Genomic DNA, 24,820 nt, shown 5'->3' on the forward strand with positions numbered 1-24,820 from the left:
GCATATAAATCGATCTGAGTCCCTGGAATCTTTGACGATCGCATTGAAATTATTTGTTACGTTTTTTAAGGTTATGAATAATTAATAAAAGTACAATTTCATTATGATCCAGGATGTTCCTGACAGGTGAGATGCGGTAGAAAGTGAAAAAATGGACTTTTGACCCTCTTTTGGCATATAAATCGATCTGAGTCTCTGGAATCTTTCACGATCACATTAAAATTATTTGTTAGGTTTTTTAAGGTTATGAATAATTAGGAAAAGTACAATTTCATTATGATCCAGGATGTTCCTGACAGGTGAGAAGCGGTAGAAAGTGAAAAAGTGTACTTTTGACCCTTTTTTGGCATATAAATCGATCTGAGTCCCTGGAATCTTTGACGATCGCATTTAAATTATTTGTCACGTTTTTTAAGATTATGAATAATTAATAAAAGTACAATTTCATTATGATCCAGGATGTTCCTGACAGGTGAGATGCGGTAGAAAGTGAAAAAATGGACTTTTGACCCTCTTTTTGGCATATAAATTCATCTGAGTCCCTGGAATCTTTCACGATCACATTAAAATTATTTGTCACGTTTTTTAAGATTATGAATAATTAAGAAAAGTACAATTTCATTATGATCCAGGATGTTCCTGATAGGTGAGATGCGGTAGAAAGTGAAAAAGTGGACTTTTGACCCTCTTTTGGCATATAAATCCATCTGAGTCCCTGGAATCTTTGACGATCGCATTGAAATTATTTGTCACGTTTTTTAAGATTATGAATAATTAAGAAAAGTACAATTTCATTATGATCCAGGATGTTCCTTAAAGGTGAGATGTGGTAGAAAGTGAAAAAGTGGAATTTTGACCCTGTTTTTGGCATATAAATCGAATTGATATTATCTGTTCAATTTAGTTGGTGGTCATGGTTACCAAACCAAAATAATATTTTTGACAGAAGTCATATCAAGTCTTCGCGCCAGTTTTTATTCATATTAATATTTGTTGGTTTGGTAGTAACGGTAGTAAAAATTGGCCCGCAAGATCGCCTGATATAACACCCATGGATTTTTCTATATGGCGTTTTATTAAGAATCAGGTTTATTAGACTACGCCTTGAAATGTAGAGGACCTAATTTTAAAAATAAGACAAGCGTGCAATAACGTTTCAATTTATTCAACAACATTAAAAGAAGAATTGTAACCAATGTGCGCAAATACTGTCATTTCGAACATTTAGATTAATAACAATTTATTTCATAGTTATGTATATGCCATTAAATAGTCTGTATTTATATTAAATAAGTTCTAGATTTATTTTTGTTCATTCTTTGAAAAAATGCCCTAATAAGTAAATATTTATTAAAATAATATGGGCATAATAATTTAGGGTATATTAAGTACGTTTTGATTTGCTAATAAACCTATAATTAGGCAAGAAGGATTATTTGAAGTATTATTGACATTTTATGCCACAGTTGTTTATTTAAAATTACCCAATTATTCTTTTAAAATTGTTGATTTAGTTTTTTATGTTCTTAAAGGCAATTCACCTCCTTATATAAGACTCAAGTCAAGAATTATATTCATGAAAATTTTAATAGTTTTAGGCCATTATTAGGATAATTTTATTACTCAAAAAATAATAGGTTATAGTGCAGATTTCTTTTTTTTATTAAGGTACTTAGGTGCATATTTCGTACTTCTATAAAAATTTATGTAACGAAATTTTTGGAATATAAATAAATGAAATAAATAAAAAAAGGCTTCAGAAATTAATGTTTTATTCCAGGGACGAATGCTATCCTATACTAAGTAAAACAGTGATAAAAACCGAACATTTAATTTAAATTTCGTATAGCAGGTGCAATGGCTTGTATAACGATAAATTTTACAACTGGGGGGCCATCATAAAACACGCCCAGTTATGAGTAATAAACAGGACGCCGAATGGGTTAATAGTGCTTTAAATAATAAATGGGCCAATTTGTTATTTACTAAACTAACAATTTCTAATTTTATTCACTCGCATGGGGAATAAAATTTTTATTTATTATCGGAAGGGCGTTAAAGCGTAATTCCGTATATTTATTCTGTGTAACGTTTGCGATTTGCATCTGGGAGTGAGCTCGAGTGAAACGTGGAAATCGAAGTGTCCCGTAGAGGTTTCGAGAGGTTGCGTCAAAGTGGGGATTCTATAAAGGGTAATTGGGTGGTTGCCCTAAGGTTTAATCGTTCGCTTACCACTTTAAGCTCTCTTGGGCCCACAATGGATGTAATTCTATCTGAAGTCGCCATTAATGCTTAAAAGCTACTATAGTCAATTTTGTATATGTTGATTTATTTATTTTTTTACAGGAAGTTGGACTTGATTTAAATCATATTTCTGTATAGCTAGAATCATTTATTTGGTCATTCCAGACAGTTGAATACTTTTCGTTGAATTATACAATTATACATGTAATTTATTAGCATCAACATAAACAGACAAAATTGCTAGTAATCATCTGCAAATTAGATGAGTTTCAAACTGCGAGATTTTCATACTGTAGTAAAGACATAGAATGAGTAAGAAGTATTTTTATTATTTAAAAATTGTTTTGAATTTCTTGGATATATATTATGTTGTTTTTTTAGGCTCTCAGTTTGCCATTATTTGATTGAGTTGTATGTTTATACAAGGTGTTTCAGAACTATGAAATCAAACTTCTGGGGGTTGTTCAGTGCAACAGTAGAATCCATTTGAGTATAGGAACTTATGTCCGGAAATGTGTCACTACGCCACTACGGCCCTAAGACAAGTTTCAATTTAGAAAAAATATTAATTACCTAAATAGGATCTGATGCATCTGATCTACTTATGGTACAGTAGAAGTTATTCAGCCTATCAGGTTCAATATTTACCTTTACAATATTGCCCCGTTTACCGCATTAAGGAAAAAAATTTCTGATGATTGTTATTAATACGTCGAAACGTTGGAAAACGTATGAATGAGATACGTCATTTTAAAGAGAATAAAAAAAAGCTTTTAAAATAAATTATAAAAAATGCAGGTCCGTATTTTAAAAAAAAAGTTGATAGCCGTTGCCAAGATACCAAACGTCATAAAAAAAAATTAAAGGTGAAGTTTTGTCGAGCACTAAAAATTATAAGACTTTGTAATTAAAAGCAAATTTTCAAAATCAAATAACAATTAAAATAAAATTTGGTGTTTTTTATAAATCACCCTGTAACTCACGGACTAAAAAACATTTTGCAGCGCTGTAAAAGAATCAAAATTGTCAAATTTTTTTCTAATTTATCCGCCCTCGTATCGTCTGCTCTATAGTTCCTGAAATAGCAATAGTCACACATGAAAAATAAAATAAAAATAAATAAATTTGGTCACTTTTGCATTAACCCTGAATGCAAAAGTGACCAAATTTATTATTCCAAGATTCAAAAAAAAAAAACAGGCTAATTACTCCCCCTTTGGAGACGCTTAACGAGAAGTTAAACATCAGTCTCGCCTGCTAATCCTGTTAATGCCACGGCTAATTTGTGCCTCTTTATTATCCGGTCATTTTTAAAGAAAGTTTCAGTTAATTTAGACGTTAAAAAAAGTTAATTTTTTGAGGAACTTTTATAATTTTAAGGCTTATGGAGCCCTAAGTGAGTACAAAAAGTCTTTGTGTTTAATGAAACAATTAGTTGTTTTATTGGAAGTTCTAGGAAAAAAGGGATTTTTGAGGTTTAGGTTTAACAAAATCCTAATTATGAAATGTTCTCTTATCTAAAACCTGAAAATCAAGTAATTAATTAAATAATAAAAATTAAACCTCTGGTGGGATTGGAACTTGGGTTTCTTGCTCTCTTAGCCTTAAGACTTCCAGCACATTTGGTACCAACTAAAATTTCAAATAATTGAAAGATATTAACATTAAATTCAATCCTTTTTATTTATTAGTTTTAATTTTATTTAAATAAAATGATAATAATTATTATTCGAAGCCATCATAAATTCTTTCCATTTTATTATGGTTATGTTTTAAATATTTCAGGCTTTTAGAGTATTTTTTTTAAAATTATTTATTTATGAATTCTTGTGATATTTTCTGGACTTGCAATAAAAAAATTGGACAAAGTTTGAAAACATTAAATCAATCCTTTGGCCTACTTAATGCCGAAATAAACGATTAAAATTTGACCGGGTAACCCGGTTCCTTCCTGAAGCGATTTCCGGTAACAAATAATCCAACTTGTTAATGCTAATAAATGCATCCCTTTAATAGTCGGGATGAACTTTGACTTATCGGCACCTCGTCGTTTATTCTCGACCGATGGTGGAAAGTTCTATTGCCCCGTTCGAGAGGCCATTAAGTTCCATTTTGATTGAAATATTGCATACTTATAGTCATTCCCATAAATTTTCCATTAAATGTAATCAATTGAGATTTTTTTTTATTCACTTATAAGGCAATTCATTTTTTTAAATATTATTAATTATTTCATTAATAAAAAAAGGTTTGACACGCACTGGTTTACACCCTGCCGATTACCAATCAATACATTTATTACAAGTTAAAAAGAGAAAGAATATGGCGAATTCCAGTGACTATCAAAAGTTTCCTCAAACTTGTGTTTTCATTTTTTAAATAAAAAATATAAGTAGTCCAAGCGCTCCTGTAATAAAAACCATATTTCATCCAATTATCTTCTACTGTGTGGATTATTTTTTGATTCCAGGTAGTTGAACTGTCTCATTTTTATTTTCGAATTCCAGGACGTGGGTTCAATTGCCTAAAATTCTTTATCCATTATTTTATTTTATTTGTTATTCTAGGCAGTTGTGGTTATTTTCGAATTTGGTTCCAACTGCCTCGAATTATTGATCCATAATTTTGTTTTATTTTGTTTTTTTCGGCATTAGTTAGAAAATTATGCCGTTAGAAACAGAAATAAATCTTTGACCCTGTATCTTGAAAACCAAGCACTTTAGGCCACACATTGATAGAAACCTTTTTACTCAAAAAATACTTGAAAATTAACCCTGTGAAATATTGGACACTTCTATATTATTGAATGTAAAACAACAATGTTTGCAAGATTTTTTCACCCTGTTAGTATCTTATTATTTTTAATATTTTAATACTACTTATTTTATTCTCTACATTACAAATGAGGCTTATTGCATTTAAAATCGCTTGTAATTTTCGTAAATTATTACGCCTTAATTATAATAAATAGCGTAAATATTATTAATGCATTATTAAGTATATTAGTATCATTGGTATTAAATAAACCCATTCGCCTATAAAAATTAGTTTTTCTAATAACGACAAATTAAAATGCAAAAAACTGACACTTTTGAGAACTGCAATACTCTAATGTAATATTTATCGGAAATACTTTGTAATTTTAGCGGCAATATTGAATTAAACCTTTGATGTATATTTAAAAAAGAAAAGGTTCAATTGGTTCAATTTCAAAGGTAAAAACCTTCATTCATCCATCTTCTACTATGTGGATTATTTTTTCATTCCACGTAGTTGAACTGAATCATTTTTATTTTCGAATTCCAGGACGTGGGTTCAATTGCCTGAAATTCTTTATCCATTATTTTATTTTATTTGTTATTCCAGGCAGTTGTGGTTATTCCCGAATTTGGTTCCAACTGCCTGGAATTCTTAATCCATGATTTTATTTTATGTGTTATTCTAGGCAGTTGTGGTTATTTCCCAAATTGGGTCCAACTGCCTGGAATTCTTGATCCATGATTTTGTTCTATTTTATTTTTTTTTTATTTCGATAACGCCCTCTACAAATAAGAGCTAAATTAAAAATAAATTAAACTTTCTCATATTTCACAGGTTCATTGCATTTAATATCATTTGTAATTTTCGTAAATTATTACGTCTTAATTATAATAGGGTAAATATTGTTAATGCATTATTAAGTATATGAGTATCATAGGTATTAAATAAACCCATTCGCCTATAAAAATGAGTTTTTCTTTAATAAGCATTTAAATAACAGAACAGAAAAAATTATTAAATTGAATGCATAGGAACATAATTATAGAAGAAAAACCAGAAATAATGACAAACAAACTAGAATGCGAATAATTTACACTTTTGAGAACTGCAATATTCTAATTATTTATCGGAAATACTTTGTAATTTTGGCGCCAACATTGACTTTGAAGTATATTAAAAAAGGAAAGGTTACATATTATTTTTATAGAGTAATTTGAGAAATAAATATAAAAATACGAGTTTACGCTAAAGATGGCTAAATAGCGGATTTATTAGGACAGAAGAAAATATAAGGAAAAACCAAAGTCTTCATCTACTTACTTTGTCCTAATTAATTGTGATCGTAAGAGAAATTTAACATGTCTGGGTACCTTGAGAGAATTATGCTTTTTTTATATATGAATTTTCTTAATTGTTTAATTGGGAATATAATATTATGACTATATTTATTGATATGCATGGTTGATGGAACTATCAGAGCAAAGAAGTCACTATAGAGAATAGACCCTGTGAAAAAAAGTTAATTCTTACATTGTTTCGTGTATTCTTTCCATTATAATTGTAATTTTTTTTTCAAACCTAATTACTTTGCACGTCGGTTGAATGTCAGAGTAGCCTGAGTCTGTATTTTTATTTTATTTTAATAAAAAGAGAATAATTATTATTCGAAGCCATTTTGAATTCTTTCCATTTAATTAAAGTTATATTTCAAATATTTCAGGCTTTTAGAGTATTTTTTAAAAATTAATTCTATGAATTCTTGCGATAATTTCTGGACTAGCAATATAAAAATTGTACAAAACAAAATTCCTGATAAAGCATGAATTGATCATATTTTGAAGACTTAATTTAAAATAATCAACTTAAATTTAAACATTGTAATTAAATTAATTAAATCAAAAAAATAAACCTTTAGTGGAATTTGAATTTGAGATTTGTGAAAAGTTCTATTGGCCCGTTCGAGAGGCCATTATATCAAACCCATAAATTTTCCATTAAAAATAATTAATTGAGATTTTTTTTTAAGTTCACTTATAAGGCAATTTATTTTTTTAAGATCCTGTATATATTAAATATTATTAATTATTTCATTAATAAAAAAAGGTTTGACACGCACTGGTTTACGCCTTGCCGATAACCAATCAATAAATTTATTACAAGTTAAAAAGAGACAGAATATGGCGAATTCCAGCGACTATCAAAAGTTTCCTCAAACTTGTGTTTTCATTTTTTAAATAAAAAATTTAAGTAGTCCAGGCGCTCCTGTAATAAAAACCATAATTCATCCAATTATCTTCTACTGTGTAGATTATTTTTTGATTCAACGTAGTTGAACTGTCTCATTTTTATTTCCGAATTCCAGGACGTGGGTTCAATTGCCTGAAGTTCTTGATCCATGATTTTATTTTATTTGTTATTCCAGGCAGTTGTGGTTACTCCCGAATTTGGCTCCAAATGCCTAGAATTCTTAATCCATTTGAATGTTCGAATCAATTCTTGTATTCATTAGTGATACGATTCCTTTTGACTATTGGTCTTAATTATAAGTATCATTTAATAGTAATTTTTTAGGTCTATATTGTCAAGAAATGTGTAAAAATTGCATCATTTAATTATAATTTTTTTTTAAATTAATTGAAAAAAACTTGTTTCAGCTTGTGGGTGGTGAATTCGACATGGAACTAAACTTCGTCATCCAGGACGCCCAAAACATCCGACACATGCTAGAACTACTTGATCACTGTCCACCCAATTTACAGGTGAGTCATGTAAGCAAAATAAAACACGATACTTCACAAACAAACTTATATAATGACATAAAATAATTATCAAATTATATAAGGTACTTATTACGTATGGCTAAACTCGAAAGACTAGTCTCATCCACTCTCTTTAAACCCAAATATAATGGGTTCCTGGATCTCGGTTCGGTCGGCAAGGTCGCTATATTAAATAAATAATAATGGGCCCAAGTGTTTCTTACAGTCAATTTATTTATTCATATAGTTTTCACCCTTTTCAGCTCTAAGAACCTTAGTTCGCGTTTTGAAATATGCCACCTAGATGGCTGCCGAAATACCGGAGTGCAAAAACAAATATTCCCGCACTGATTAAATTAATCGTCATTAGTACACTACGGCCGTATCATTTCGGGTCCATTTATCTTCGCTTATTATTAAACCTTGTCGCAGACTGTGTGCATTCACTTAAGTGTTTTATGACCCGACATAAATTTTAACTTGCAGATCTCGCCACCTAAGCAGAACGACGTTACGAGAGAAATTGCCTAATGCGTCGGTGATTTTTCATGTAAATTTTTTGAAATGTTTATTTTTCGCTGCCAGTTAGGGGTATATATATATTTTTTTTGTATTTAAATGAGAAGAGATATGTGATGCTGAAGTAGGTTTTTTAATAAAAAACCTGATGTGACGTTCGTATGGTGTATAATTAACGTTAATTGGTTCACATAAAAGTTCGATTTCTTTGAATAATTAAGGAGATAAAATAATCAGATGTAAATGTAGTACAGTAAATTCATATTCATTTCAATACAGTTAAATTTGTGACGAAGAGTTAATTGGCCTAAAAAAATTAAAAAAAATTTGAATTAATGAAAAAAAAATAGTTTTTCTAGAAAAATTCCAAATGCTTGGAAGAAATACTTTAATTACACTACTCAACAAAAAATTCAAATTTTTGAATTATTAAAAAAAAAACTTGTTTTTGTCACAAAATGCCAAATGCCTGGTCTAATATTTTTTAAATCATGATTTTTAAAAAAAAAAAGTTCAAGAATTATTTAGACCTAATTTTAAAAATTCATAAAAAAAATAAATCAAGGGTCATCAACAAAATAAAAAAACTTTAAATTAATAAAAAAAAAAGTTTTTCTAGAAAAATTCCAAATGCTTGGAAGAAATACTTTAATTACACTACTCAACAAAAAATTTAAATTTTTGAATTATTTAAAAAAAAGAAAACTTAGTTTTTGTCACAAAATGCCAAATGCCTGGAAGAAACAGTTCAATTACACTGCTTTTCGAAAAATACCAAATTTCTTAATTATTTAAACAAAAATATATTAGCATGAGTAAAAAATATCAACTGCCTAGAAGTAATAGCTCAGCTACACTGCTTAAAAAAAAAATCAATATACAATTTCTTTTTCTATTCTATCAATTTTTTTTTCTATTTAAAGCATCCAAGAACCTTAAATACACTGCCCAAAAAAAAAAAACTTCCTCAGACATTTCTCCAAAGTAAAAAGCTCCTGGATAAAAAGAACTGGATGGACAGAGTACCTGTTGGCTTTGTAAACATTCAGTCATTTATTAGCATGTATGTAATAGTATAGTAGCACTTAATCATGATTAACTTCTTGATTATACCTATGCAAAAAAATTAAATAATAAATAAGACTTTTCTCTTATCACTTCCCAAAGAAATTCCATTGCTTTTTAATCGTACTTTGATATTACTAACATAAAAAGTACGAAAAAAATTGTTGTTTATTATTTCACACATTTACAATAGGTGTAATTGTTTATTTACTTATTTATTTATTCATAAAATACATTGACGTAAAAATCACCCTTTTGCAATAATAATACATAGAAGTACATAAGTGCATAATGTAATAATAGTAAAAACAAAGTTGGAAAACTTAATAAAATTAAATCAACTTAGTCGGTGATCATTATCGTTCATACATAATGCTTACAATTGTGCATAATCTATTTTTAATATCTATAATAAATTTTATATTTATATAATAAATTTTTGAATGGTCTTTTAACGATTTCCGCAAAAAAAAGTGTGTAGGTACTTTTTCGTCAAAACGGCTCATTTTTTCGACAGATTTACTGTACTAATGCTCTAAAAAAAATGAGAAATCTGTAGAGATCCTATATGACGTAAAAAAAGTGCCAAAGCTAAATTCATTAATCAGCTACTAAAAAAACAGTAATACTTAAGCAACCAGAAACTAAAAGCAAAGAATCTAAAAAAGGAAGAAAAATACAACATAGACACCAATTTCAACCCTTTCACGTACATATACATATATATTTAAAAATCAAGCCCTAATGGCCCTTCACCTTCGTCAGTGTCTTTGTGAATAGAGCCGCACTCTATTACACATGTTTGCCCACGGTTAAATCAAACACACGCCAAATGAAGTTACAAGTGGGGGGTTGTAAAGCGAAATAAAAAAATAAAAAAAAAGCGAGTGAATTTCTGTTTCAATCCGAGCTGCCGCGATTTAATTAGCGGTCGCTACTGTTTTATTTATTTTTTTTTTATCGTAGTGGGGGTTGTTGGTGAGTGTTTTGTTTGGGATGTAACCATGTAGCTTAATTTATTTTATTGATACAAAAGAGACAGAGCATGGGATCTAAATAACATTGAAAAATAATTTTTCTGTCGATAAATTTCGACATCGAAAGATATACCGTTGACTACGATAAATTAATTAGACCATTAAGCCCTATTGTGCAAGGACCAACGTTTTTAAAAAGGGATAAAAGGAACAGGGTCGGCTTGAAAATTATATATAATATTATATTAAACGAAACGTACTAATTAAATAAAAAATAGTATTTTAATAGAAATGGCTAATAAATACACACATTATTTTAATAATATTGCTTATTTTATTTTTCAAGTTAAGGCAAAACTATTAAAACCAGATAGTTAAATAATATTTATTTATAAAAGTATATAAGGGTAAATAAAATTAATAATAAAATAGGAGCATAATATAGAATACAAAAAACAATTATTTCTTATAAATGTAAACACTGTTTAAAAACTTGTTGTACCTTACTCTAAATTTAATTCTGTTTTACTGTCACAATCATTGTCTAATATTATTATTATTGAATATTGGTATAGTAATTATATAATAACTTCTGAATCCAACGAGGCCATTTACAAGAACGTAACTCTCATATTAGCCGAGATCTCGCATTTTTAGGGCCCATTTTTAGGCTCAAAAACGAGGTCGAAAAGTGACTTTTTCCGAATCTTCAAATTGCTCTCATTCCGTTATTTCTGGTCGAATCTTGGTATAACCCGGTGTTTTCGTAATATAGATGATAAGAACAAGCCGCTAGTATACTTAATTTAAATTAAAAAAAAAATTTATTTTGTGAAAAATTCGATACGCCGCACAGTGGTCAGAAATGCAAAAAAACCGGACAAAATCGGAAAAATCAAATGTTGGCGTTAGGTTCCTAAATTTTGGAGAGTCAGGTGATTCTATTGAATACCTGATGACAGGTGTATTTTGAAAGAATATTCTCTGACTCAGCTGTTCGTTAAGTTTTCCAGCGCTCTGGAAAATCATTGTACAGATTCGAGTAATTGTGTTACAATCATCATACGACATGTAAAATGATCGTGAAGATGTGTTGATAAAATAATGTTTAAAATTTTCCGAGTTATGATTAAAAAAGGTGTACATTTGACTGCTTCACGTTGCCTGTTTTTGTATTAAAAAAAAACTGTGTGTATCAAATTAGTTGTGATCGCGCGAGATCCTAAGAGCTAAGGTAAGAAGTATTTCATTTTGCGTAAAGTATCATGTACCCTCTCCCCGTAAACGAATATTTTCTGGACTCGTACAGTGGTTCAAAACGCCTGGAAATCTGGCCATAAATCGAATTGTCGGTCGACTTACTTGAAACTTTGTATCTCAAGGTTTTTGGGTTCGTTAAATTCGATTTTGACATAAAAATCAATAAATTCAACATGGCGAATCCAAAATGGCTTACATTTCTTCGAAAAAAAGAAAATCAGATTAACGCCAAATTACGGTTAAGAGGGGTTGTTATGCTCGCTCAATTTGAATTTGACATACATGAATGGTTTTGTTAATTATGAAATAAGAATATCTAATAATAAAAGTATATACAATTATGTTTGAAATAATGTTGATGTATAATAGTAAAATACTGGTTACAATACAATAGAAACTGGTTTTTTGCAAAAAATTCAGTCATTTTGTTTCCGCCATTTTGAATTTAAAAAAATGAATGTCAGAAAACGTAAATAAAAATTGATTTGACATTAAAACGCTGTTTTTTATACGAGTCGGCCGCCATTTTGAATTTCAAAATATAAATTAAATTTTCGAATTCAGCGACCCCTAAAACGTAAAGGAAAGTTGATTTTAATTCGAAACGCTATTTTTTTAAAACAATTTGGCTGCCAATTGGTGTCCGCCATTTTGAATTTTGAAAAACGAATATCATTTTTGAATTTAGCGACCCCAAAAACCTTAGGGTATGTACATTTGACTTAATTGTCACATTAGAGGTCCATATCTCAGCTTCTGTGGGTACTATCAGGAAAATTCCAACGGTTCTGTTTTAGTTTCGCCATTCTGAATTTAACAAGACTTTCTGCAAGGTTGTAGCTCTTATATTAGCCAAGATCTCGAATTTTTAGGATCCATTTTTAGGCTTAAAAACGAGGTCGAAAAGTGACTTTTTCCGAATTTTCAAATTGCTCTCATTCCATTATTTCTGATCGAAGCTTGGTATAACCCGGTGTTTTCGTTTTTGTTGGTGATAGAAATAAGCCGCTGGTATAGTTTATTTAAATTCGAAAAAAAAATTTTTTTGGTGAAAAATTCGATACGCCGATAATTTAAAAATCTCTAACTTTGGAGGTCCATATCTCAGCTTCTGTGGGTACTATCAGGAAATTTCCAACGGTTCTGTTTTAGTTTCGCCATTCTGAATGCAACGAGACTATCTGCAAGATCGTAGCTCTTATAATAGTCAAGATCTCGCATTTTTAGGGCCCATTTTTAGGCTTAAAAACAAGGTCGAAAAGTGACTTTTTTCGAATTTTCAAATTGCTCTCATTCCATTATTTCTGGTCGAATCTTGTTATAACCCGGTATTTTCGTTTTTGTTAGTAATGGAAATAAACCGCTGGTATAGTTTATTTAAATTCGAAAAAAAATAATAATTTTTGGTGAAAAATTCGACTCGCTGATAAATTAAAAATCCCAAATTTTGGAGGTCCATATCTCAGCTTCTATGGCTACTATCAGGAAAATTCCAACGGTTCTGTCTTAGTTTCGTTCTTCTGAATCCAACGAGGCCATTTGCAAGATCGTAGCTCTCATATTAGCCGGGATCTGGCATTTTTAGGGCTTGTTTTTGGGCTCAAATACGAGGTCCAAAAATTAATTTTTTTCCGAATTTTCAAAGTCTTCTTATTCCTTTAATTCTGCTCATATCCCGTAATAACCCGATATTTTCGTGATGTATGCAATGAGAATAAGACGCTGGTATAATTTGTAGAATATAATTTTTTTTGGTAGAAAAAAACCCATTCTTAAAGGTTCTCGAAAAATAAATTTATTTGAATATTATGCTTACTAAAAATGTGCATTCCAGTAAACTTTTCACACTATTTCTATGTTTTCATTTAATTTCTAAATTACTTTCCAGATCTTCTTAAAACTATATTTTTCTAACATAGTTTAACCAGTTACAATCATTTATTACCATCCTGTATGGGGTATTAAATAAAAATTATATTTATACGCCTCTAACAAATACGTATCAGCGAACAATCTATACGTGATTTATTGAAGCTAATGAGAAATTCCTTGCATAGGGGGTTAACCGGCATCGGAATTGTATCCAAGGTATTTTAATATCAAATTTCGCATCCTACAGGGAGCACCCTTGAGGTCGTTAGAAACCCTATTTTAGCGGCATGATAAATTAGATCTGCTCAGCGAAGCATATTTACAGGAATCGGAGCGGAATCTACCCCGCTTATTTGGCCCATATATATTTGTTCAAATATCCCGCTTCAACTCTAAGAAGCTCCAAATCTAGAAAAATCTTTTTTTCTCGCTTTAATTGCCCTTTAATCGAGCGAGAGCATTGATTCTCTAAATAATAAGTTGACGTGGGACAATCGGGGAACGTGATTGAAGACTAAGGGACCTACTTAATAAGTGGAAAAGCCTCGTTAGGGCTGTCATTTAGAGACAAAGAAGAGCGGATAATGATTGTTTTAAGGGTAGAATTAATTGTTTAATAAGGGCAAACAATCTGGGAAAATATAATGGGAAGAAAACCGAGCCGAGGGAGTATTTCGGGCCGCAACTATTGCCCGAGTAAACCATACAAGTAAAAGCGTAAATTTTCTGTTTTCGAAGCACAAACGAATACAATAAAAACGCCATCATCGCAAGAAAATGCATTCGGGAGGAAAACAAACGGCGAGACGGAAAATTCGTGCTAATGCAAAAATAACGAATAATTTAAGTGCACGTTGCAATAATATTTATAATTACTCCATAGGGAAACAACGTGTATAAAGTTTGGAAAAGTTCTACGTAAGCAGCTCAATTTCCATTACTCTAAAGCCTTCTCAGTCTACGTATACGTGGGAATAAAATAATGTTTTGTATTGAAATTGAGTCAGAAAAAGACAATTTCCATATGACGCAGAGGGTAATTTAGAAATGAAATGACTGTATAGCAAAGAGTCTTAGTTTGAAGTAATGGTATTTGTTTTTAATTATAATTGGATAAGTCATTTCAAATGCATTCAACCCTTACCCTCCTCAGTAAGAAATTCTTTTTAAAAAATCACCGTTTTTCGTCCATAATATCCCATTTAATAGCACTGTTTTTGTATTAAATATTTCTTAATATAGACATATATAATTATATAAAATTTAAATAAATATGCTGTGTTATTAGATTAGATATTATGGACGAAACTAGCCGTTATTCATGCGTATTATTTTGGAAAACAATGATTCTTGAAAACAATTTTTTACCGGTAAGTTGTGTGGGGTGGGTGGGGGGGTAAGGGTAGGGTTAATGAAAAACATATTTTTGCAAAAAATCATTGCCTGAAAGAAAAATGGTTTTTAAAAAATTATAGGTGATAAAAAATCTATAGTTTTGGTATCTATACTTTTCTCACATAATCTTGTTGGACAAAATTCCCTATAACTCAAAAAGTTTTAAAACTACAAAAATCGTGCTCCTATGGAATTATTCGGTAAGAAATTTCCTTTTTGGACTAAAGCCCTGTTAAGAATATTCCCACTACTTCACAAGATATTTTCATGGAAAGTTAATCACTGTTTTTCGTCCATATTATCTAATTTAATAACGCTGTTCTTATACTCAATATTTATATATAAAATTATATCTCATTTAAATAAATAGTGCTATTAAATTAAATATTGCATGTATATTTTCTGCAAAAACATTGATTTTGATCAACACAAACCGTACACCCCCCACCCACCCCAAACATTTGCCCAGTAAGAAATCCTTTTAAAAAATCACTGTTTTTCGTTCATAATAACCAATCTAATAGCACTGTTTTTGTATTAAATATTTCTTAATATAGACATATATAATTATATAAAATTTAAATAAATATGCTGTGTTATTAGATTAGATATTAAGGACGAAACCAGCCGTTATTCATGCCTATTATTTTCGAAAACAATGATTTTTGTAAACAATTTTTTACCGGTAAGTTGTGTGGGGTGGGTGGGGGGGTAAGGGTAGGGTTAATGAAAAACATATTTTTACAAAAAATCATTGCCTGAAAGAAAAATGGTTTTAACAAAATTATAGGTGATAAAAGAATCTATAGTTTTGGTATCTATACTTTTCTCACATAATCTTGTTGGACAAAATTCCCTATAACTCAAAAAGTTTTAAAACTACAAAAATCGTGCTCCTATGGAATTATTCGGTAAGAAATTTCCTTTTTGGACTAAAGCCCTGTTAAGAATATTCCCACTACTTCACAAGATAGTTTCATGGACAATTAATCACTGTTTTTCGTCCATATTATTTAATTTATAACGCTGTTCTTATACTCAATATTTATATATAAAATTATATCTCATTTAAATAAACAGTGCTATTAAATTAAATATTGCATATATATTTTCTACAAAAACATTGATTTTGATCAACACAAACCGTACACCCCCCACCCACCCCAAACATTTGCCCAGTAAGAAATCCTTTTAAAAAATCACTGTTTTTCGTTCATAATAACCAATCTAATAGCACTGTTTTTGTATTAAATATTTACAGGTATTCATAATATTATATTTAAATAAAAAAAAACTGTGTTATTTGATTGGATATTACCGACGAAACCAGCTGTTATTCATGTGTATTATTTTGGAAAACAATGATTTTTCAAAACAATCTCTTACTGGTAAGTTGTGTGGGGTGGGTGGGGGGCTAAGGGTAGGGTTAATGAAAAACGTTTTTTTTTGCAGAAAATAATTACCTGAACAAAAAATACTTTTTAAGAAAATTATAGGTAATAAAAAAATCTATAGTTTTTGTATCTATATTTTTCACACATAACCTTAAGGTTTTTGAGTAAAATGTGAAAAAGCCCTATTTTGTTTCTTGACAACAAGGCGTATCTGAGGCTATGAAAATTGCATTATTTGTGCCATATTTTATCGTAAATAAATGAAAAGTCAATTTTTTTAAGAAAGTTTTGAAAAAAATTCAGCTTTTTTTAATTTTATACAACTGTTCATTACTTAGCTTAAAAAATACAGTTTTTAAATTAAAACTATTGGTATATTTATCAACCGTAGATGGTTAAATTATATTTATTAAACTGCAGAATATACGTATATCATATACTAGTTTGTTTACAAAATGAAAAAAAAAATGACTTATATATTATTCAAAAAAATCGAAAAGGATTTATATATCTAGTTTTTAAACACTATTACTACATCTTAATATTTTATGAAATTCTTCTGAAAAATTAGTCCTTTTCGTCTATATTATCCAATCTAATAACGCTGTTTTTGGACTAAATATTTATATATAAAATTATATCAAATTTAAATAAGTAGTGCTATTAAATTAAATATTGAATATATATTTTCTGCATTAACATTGTTTTTTATTAACACAACTCTTAACCCCCCCTACCCACCCTAAATATTTGCCCATTAGTCCATTAGCCCATTAGAGAATTGCTTAACGAATTTTTACAGGTCACCCCATTTGAACACATAATTTATTTGGAAACAGTTAACGAAAAAGTCGCTGCCTTAAATAATTTTTTGATAAATTTGTTCGACGTTTTAGCACCTCTAACCGTAGCCGATCGATAGTTCTAGCCTGGACAGTTATCCCCGCTTCCATCGATACCTAATTATATTTAAGGTTCGAAACTAACTTGGACTTAGCCCCAAATAAATCACTCTAATACTTGATTTTTAGAAGTTTTATTATAACTTAAAGAGACAATCAAGAACAGCAGGCGACTATCGAGAATCTAAGACACTACATGTTATAATCATGGATCTTATATACTAAAAATGCTTGATAAACTACGGGAATAATAAGTTCTTAGCAGATTCATAAAAAGATAAAATACGGTGTTTTACATACTCGGAAATTAAATATGATAATTAACGATAAAAATGTTGAGTTAGCTAAAATGTAGTTTGATAAAACACGGTAGAGTTCTTATTAAGTTAAATGTCGTTAATTATCATTTACAAGATAAGAATCGGTATAAAAAATTATTGCGGAGGGTTGTTGGGTCGGGTCAGAAATAAAACAGAAACCTGTTTACCTAAATGTCGACATTTCGACTTATATTAAGTCATCCTCAGGACAGTGAAATGGATTCAAGTAATTACAGAGATAAAACAAAGTAATTTCAAGTACATAAAAAACACTATTAAAATAAATGTTCTTTAAGTTACAAAAATTAAAACAACAAAAAACAAAAATCACGACACAGTTAAAATTACATTCAGGTACAATCCGTTAAAAAAAAAAATTTTTATATGAAAAAAAAACAGTATCAAATAATTTTTTTTTTTTTTTTTTTATATACATTACACCTCTTACCTAAGTCTAGATTTCTTAAGTTATAATTAAAATAGGAGCGTAGAGTTATTTTTAACATGGGTTAAATTGTAGGTGTTACTGTGGGCAAACTAAAATCAACAATAAGCCAAGAAACACCTACAATTTAACCCATGTTAAAAATAACTCTACGCTCCTATTTTAATTATAACCTAAGAAATCTAGACTTAGGTAAGAGGTGTAATGTATATAAAAAAAAAAAAATAATTTTATACTGTATTTTTTTATATAAAATTTTTTTTTTTTAACGGATTGTACCTGAATGTAATTTTAACTGTGTCGTGGTTTTTGTTTTTTGTTGTTTTAATTTTTGTAACTTAAAGAACATTTATTTTAATAGTGTTTTTTATGTACTTGAAATTACTTTGTTTTATCTCTGTAACTACTTGAATCCATTTCAGTGTCCTGAGGATGACTTAATATAAGTCGAAACGTCGACATTTAGGTAAACAGGTTTCTGTTTTATTTCTGACCCCACCCAACAACCCTCCGCAATATTGAAGATATTGGGTCACAAACACGAAATTGAAAATAAAAGATTATTTATGAAATGGACAATAGTTTCATTTAAACCCATCTTTATCAGTCAGTTGCATTGCTTCCAGTGGCGTACCTGGGCATATTATGTACAGGATGTAACTACCTCACAACAGAAGCCGAAATCATGCGAGGCGACGACCGCATCGCGATGGCAAAAATTCCGCGCTGGGGCACATATTTTGCGTTGATTCGAAATAATATTTTACTGCAGTTATTATTGTAGTTTATAGTAAGATTACGCATTTAAAATTTTAAACTACCAAACTATTTTGATACTCGCTTTGAGTTTTAAAAATAATAAAAATGCGGTATTTAAATTAGGTGGGTAAATTGACAATTCTATTTTTAACTTACATTTTACAATCTTAATTTTATTTAGAATAATGCCTACCTCTTACTGCATTAAAATGGATTTTAAATTTTTTTTTGGTTTTTTTTATTATCTTCGGAATCATTAAAATTCTCGATATTTTAAATAAGCAACAAAAATTTGGCGTAGGTACCTACCTAATTTTGTTTTCGGCATTAACATTTTTACGAAAAAGTAATACAGCAATGCAAAAACTTTCCCATAGCAACCAAGATAACCCACAAAAGTGTCAAGAATAAGTTTTTGAAAATTTATTTTTTTTTTCAATAATCTTCAAAACCACATAAAATATAATATATATATTTTTTTATATGGCATATTCTTTTACAAGTAAATAATGTGCAACTTTGGGGTAAATTATCCATTTTCGTATTTTGAGGGTAGACGAATTTGAAACACCGTTTATGTATATTTTTCCAATAAAATAAATAATAAAAAATATTTAAAACATTTATCATATACCTAGAAATACGTAATAATAAAAAAAAATTATTAGGTCCCGCGGTATCTCCACTTAGTCGTTCCACTGTACGGCGTGCGCCACCAAATCTCGGCTTCAATTTTGACGCCACGAAACCAGTGTCACGGCTAGAACTCTCGATCGGCTACGCTCTAACCCAGCACAAAATAAAAAAACAACAACCTCCATGGTTAACTTATACCATTAAAAAAATGATAAGTTTAAAGAAGAAAGCCTACAAAAAATATCAAAAGACTAAAACTGATTTGAATTGGGACTATTACAAACAAATTAAAAATCAAGCTAGCAATGCAATACGTGAAGAAAAAAAAACAATACCTTGCACAGATAGTAACTATGGGTTTTAAAGATAAAAAGATTTTCTGGCGAAGGCTAAAGAAACTTAATGTATTTTCAAATGGCAAAGTTCCGATCATCTTAATGTCCCCAATTCTATAAATAATCATTTTATACAGGCCTCAACGCAGAACAATTTAGTGCATGGAGATCTTTTAAATTTGTATCAAAATAAGCAAAGGCGTCAAATATTATCAAAATTTAATTTTCATACCGTGTCCACTGATATTGTGAGAAAATATTTATTCGAGATTAAATCGCTTGCTACCGGGGCGGATCAAATGAATCTAGAGATGTTGTTGTTGTGTGTGGACCGAGTTATACCTTTTGTAACTAATATTGTAAACTCATGTATATTAGACAAATGTTTTCCTGATGTCTGGAAGGTCTCAAAAATATTTCCACTTTTAAAAAATATTTCCGATTTTAATGATTTAAGACCTATTAGTATTCTGCCAGTTCTTTCTAAAGTCATGGAAAAGATATTAAATGTCCAAATTAGGGAGTACCTAGATAAATATAATACTTTACCGGCATTTCAGTCAGGGTTTAGATCGGGTCATAGCTGTACCACGGCACTTTTAAAGATCACAGATGATATTATTGAAGCTACTGATCAGGGTAAGGCCACTGCTTTAGTACTTATCGACTACAGCAAAGCGTTTGATCGTATCAATCATACATTACTCTACGCGATCTTAGGCTATAATGGGTTTGACTCTGACGCAATTGATATTATTAAAAGTTATTTAACCGATAGAAATCAATACGTTGAAACGAATAAGGGCATTTCATCTACTGCATTTCAGTTATGTGGAGTTCCACAAGGTTCCATATTGGGACCTGTTTTATTTTGTATTTATACTAGTAATCTCACCAGTTGTTTAAAATATTGCAGTGCTCATTTATATGCTGATGACACGCAACTCTACTTTTCTTTTTTTCCTGAAAGTAAAGAAATAGCTGCCAAGAAAATTAACGATGATCTAAAAGCCTTAATAGATTTTTCAGAAAAACACAATCTGCAAATAAACTCGTCTAAATCTACCTTCTTGATTTTCGGCAAAAATCGCGAAGTATTGCATCATAGTATGGCTTTGGAAGCTTCCTCAAACAAGCTTTTGCATTCTACTTGTTCCCGCAATTTGGGACTTCACATTGACACCAATATGAGGTATAAACAGCATATAAGTAAGTGCATTCAATCTGCTTATTCTAATTTAAAACAACTGTTTCCGCATAGACACCTGCTTTCAACATCTCAAAAAATTACCTTATGCGACGTTCTGGTTTTGAGTCATTTTAATTTTGCCGACGTCGTATATGGTCCATGCTTAGACTCTATCGACAAAGGTCGAATTCAGCGAGTGCAAAAGTCATGCTTGCGATTAATTTACGGCATTCGTCGTGGACATCCTGTAAATTGCATGCTACGACAAACCAAATGGCTTTCTATGGAGGATCGTAGAAATCTGCATGCTGCTACTGTATTTCACCAAGTAATAACTTTAAATCGCCCCTCGTATCTATTAAATAAAATACGCTATAGAACTGACGTACATTCTTTGAATCTCCGGCATAAAGGTCTAATTTCTCCGCCTTTGCATACCACTATGTTTTGTCAGCGGTCATTTTCTTATAATATTTATTTAATTTACAACCAGATTCCGGAGGACTTTAAAAATGTATCAACAAGCGTATTTAAACATAAATACAAAAAATATTTATTGCGGTAGAATGGGTATATCTGGCGATCGTCGCGTTTATTAAATATGTATCTATTGGGTATGTTAAAGCTTATTGGATGTTTGGCACTTGCTGGGGGATACCTAGTAATTTATTTTGGATGCAACAAAAAAAACAGAAAAGAAATTATAACTTATTTATTGAAGGAGGTTACACAAATCTTTTTTAAATTGCCTTTAGCCTCCTTTTTGCCTATAATAGGGTTAAGATGTTTTTTTAATTTTAAAGCATATGATATTTATTATCTTTGTATCTAGTTAAGATATAATATTTTATTGTAAATTGGGCAAATAAACAATGTATTATTATTATTATTATTGAGAAATTCTTTTAAAAAAAAATCACCGTTTTTCATCCATTATCACAGATTTACAGAATACTGTATTCTGTAAATCTGTGCCATAATATCCAATCTAATAGCACTCTTTTTGTATTAAATATTCATTAATATATATCAAATTTAAAAATTCAAACTGCCTAATTTAATTAGATAATAGCGACAAAACCAGGCGTTATTCATGCGTATTATTTTGAAAAACAATGATTTTTGAAAACAACTTTTTAACGGTAAGGAGTGTGGGGTGGGTGGGGGGGGTAAGGTTAGGGTTAATGAAAAACGTTTTTTTTGCAGAAAATAATTGCCTGATCAAAAAATACTTTTTAATAAAATTAAATAACTTTATTATATTAAATGATAAAAATCTATTAGGTCAGGTTCACCATACTCCAAAAATGAGTGGTCACTCCATTGCGTCTGTATGCCTTCCAAACCGTTTACTACCGTTTGTGACCATTTTTACCATCGGTCAATAAAACACTATAATTCTGAAACTTTACAAAATATCTTGTGTGACATGTCATGGAACAATAGTTTAACAGATGTAAATATATTGGCAGATTCTTTAACTTTAGATCTAGAAAATAATTTAAATATAATGTGTCAAAGTTAAAAATATCTGTTAGCCTAAAATATAAAAATAATATTTTACAGTTAATGGAAGATAGGGACAAGTTATGTAATGTAAGGACAATTCATGAGGGCACCCAGATCTACGGGATAGCTATAAAAGAAACCAAACAGTTAATAAAATAAGATAAGAAAAAGATAAATATTATCGATAACAATAGAAATAATTCAGCAGAGCTTTGGAAAAATCTTAAATCACTTTTACCGGGTAATAATTCCATTTTACCAAATGAGGTTTTGAGGGGCAGATATTTACTAATGAGTTAATAATTACTAGTAATTAAATAATGATAGTCTTTAGTGATCTGCATAATTATGCTACCAGACAACAGGAGGATCTTGTATTGATGGGTAGACATTCTTCAAACAGAATGACAAACACTATTCTACACAAATGTCTTAAATATTTTAATGAATTATTTATTAATATAAAGAACTTTATAAAGCTTAATTATATTTATACATATGTAAGTGTTTTATATTTTAATTGTCTTGCGTTGTATTTTTATTTTTACACTTGTTAGTATAGTTTTTAATTTTATATTAATTTAATTTTTTTACACTTTTAATACGCTAGTTTTAGGTTTTATATTGTTACTTATGAGTTTGTAATTTCTCGAGTTTCTTAGTTAATCGAATTTAATAAGTTACCAAATAATATTAAGGAATGTAGTTATATAAGAGAATTTAAAAGATTGTTAGGAGGGTAAATCTAATTTTGATATTTGTGTAGTTTAACGTTGTATATTACTTCGTTATTATTTATTCGCTTACTTTTATTTTTACTTTTTATATTTACTAGTTCTATCAACAGCAATATGCTAAATAAATAAACATTATTATACTTTTCTCATATAACCATAAGGTTTTTGAGTAAAACCTGAAAAAAACCCCGATTTATTTCTCGAGAGCAATATCATACACAAAGAAATCTAGAAAAAATTAGGAAATGCATTAACGTGTATGAAACAATAATTAATCCAAATAAAAAAAACTCAGGAATGCAAATTTGCTTAAAACTAAAACTATGTACTTTTTTTATTGATTAAATAGTATTTACGATAAATCCCTTATGGACGCCATTGGTAAAGATAATTTTTTTTGTACGTCGAAAAATGCTCCCTGACGCATAAAACACACTTATGCAAATTAAACATTTTTTATAAACCTCTTTACAATATACCATATTTAAACGTTAAAAAACCTTCTTGTTCAACGTGAATAAACCATAAACATAACATAAAATTCCTCAAGCGCATATCATGCGGACATTTCATCCAATATTTATAGTTGAAGTTAAACAAAAAATTTAAAACTTTATTATTACTTAAAATTTTGATTTGAAAAAGTTGAACTGGCATAAACTAAAATTTAACGTTTATTTAACATTCGTGCATTACTTGGCAACGTTCTTTCAGTGTAATTGATGATCTGCTGTCCTTATAATATGCAAACAAGGCATCCCTTAGGTTCCATATGCCCTCGTGTACGTTGTAAAATGTAAAAGTCATCCAATTAGATCCACTTTTAATTTTGTCCGTTTCACTTTTGACAAATGGTTTAATCTGCACGAGAGGCGAAGAGAGTTAAACACATTAGAATAATTATTAGATTATCCTCAAACAACTCGCAGTCCAAACTCAATTACCGTGCATATAATTGTTAAAATAATTATTGGATTTTGCAGCGTCGAACGTATTTTCCGATAAATTTTCTTTGATAAATTATGGATAGATGTACCTCTCGCCACGGCATTATGGTAATTCCCTCTGTTTTGGCTCTATAAATTCCTTTCTTCCAGAGAGAGTAATAAAAGAATATTATGCCAACGCTTTCTTTTGACTGATAAAGGTTTCGTTTGAAGAGTGCTTTCATCGTCGATAATTTAATAAGGGAGTACAGGGAAAAGGAATATAAAAGGAAAAATTAATTTCGATGGTGTCCTGAAGATTAAGGGAAAAAAATGAATGAATTGGTTAATAAAAATGTAATTTTTGCACTTGGATTATCTGGAAATTGTTTTTTTTTATAGGCTATACAAGCAGGGTTATCTGAAATAGAGAAAAAGACCCTTTCAGTTGTGGTAATGAGAACTATTAAAAATATATCCTCTTATTTCAGGGTTTTGAAGTACATGTAAACTTTATTCCAGTTATTTAAAATATATTTTTCATGGATTTTAGGAAATATCATTAAATTTTGCTTATTGCCACAATTTAAAGTAATTCATGAAATTGTAGTTATTTTCAGAATCTTTGGAATTTTGAGGCTTTTTATGAAATGAAAATTTTGGAATTTTAGACATTTTTAAGAAATTACAATTAAAGGATTTAAATGACACTTTAATACGTTTTCGTGGCATACTTGTAATTAATTTTAACGGATTTCAATAAATTTTTGAAATTTTTAAAATTAAAAGTATCTAATTTATAAATTTCATATTTTAC

The 24,820-nt window shown here is 29.6% G+C and overlaps 1 protein-coding gene across 6 annotated transcripts in view; it reads left to right on the forward strand.

Annotated features, from left to right (window-relative positions):
• Nucleotides 1–24,820, forward strand: part of LOC126737822 (neurobeachin) — a 529,789-nt gene that overhangs the window by 92,077 nt on the left and 412,892 nt on the right. For all 6 annotated transcript variants that reach the window (XM_050442884.1, XM_050442885.1, XM_050442880.1 and 3 more), the window contains exon 2: nt 7,659–7,763. In XM_050442884.1, coding sequence (XP_050298841.1) covers nt 7,659–7,763 — 105 coding nt within the window. The remainder of the gene's footprint in view (nt 1–7,658; nt 7,764–24,820) is intronic.

This window comes from Anthonomus grandis, chromosome 6, assembly GCF_022605725.1.
Source record: "Anthonomus grandis grandis chromosome 6, icAntGran1.3, whole genome shotgun sequence".
NCBI classification, from domain to species: Eukaryota; Metazoa; Arthropoda; class Insecta; order Coleoptera; family Curculionidae; genus Anthonomus; species Anthonomus grandis.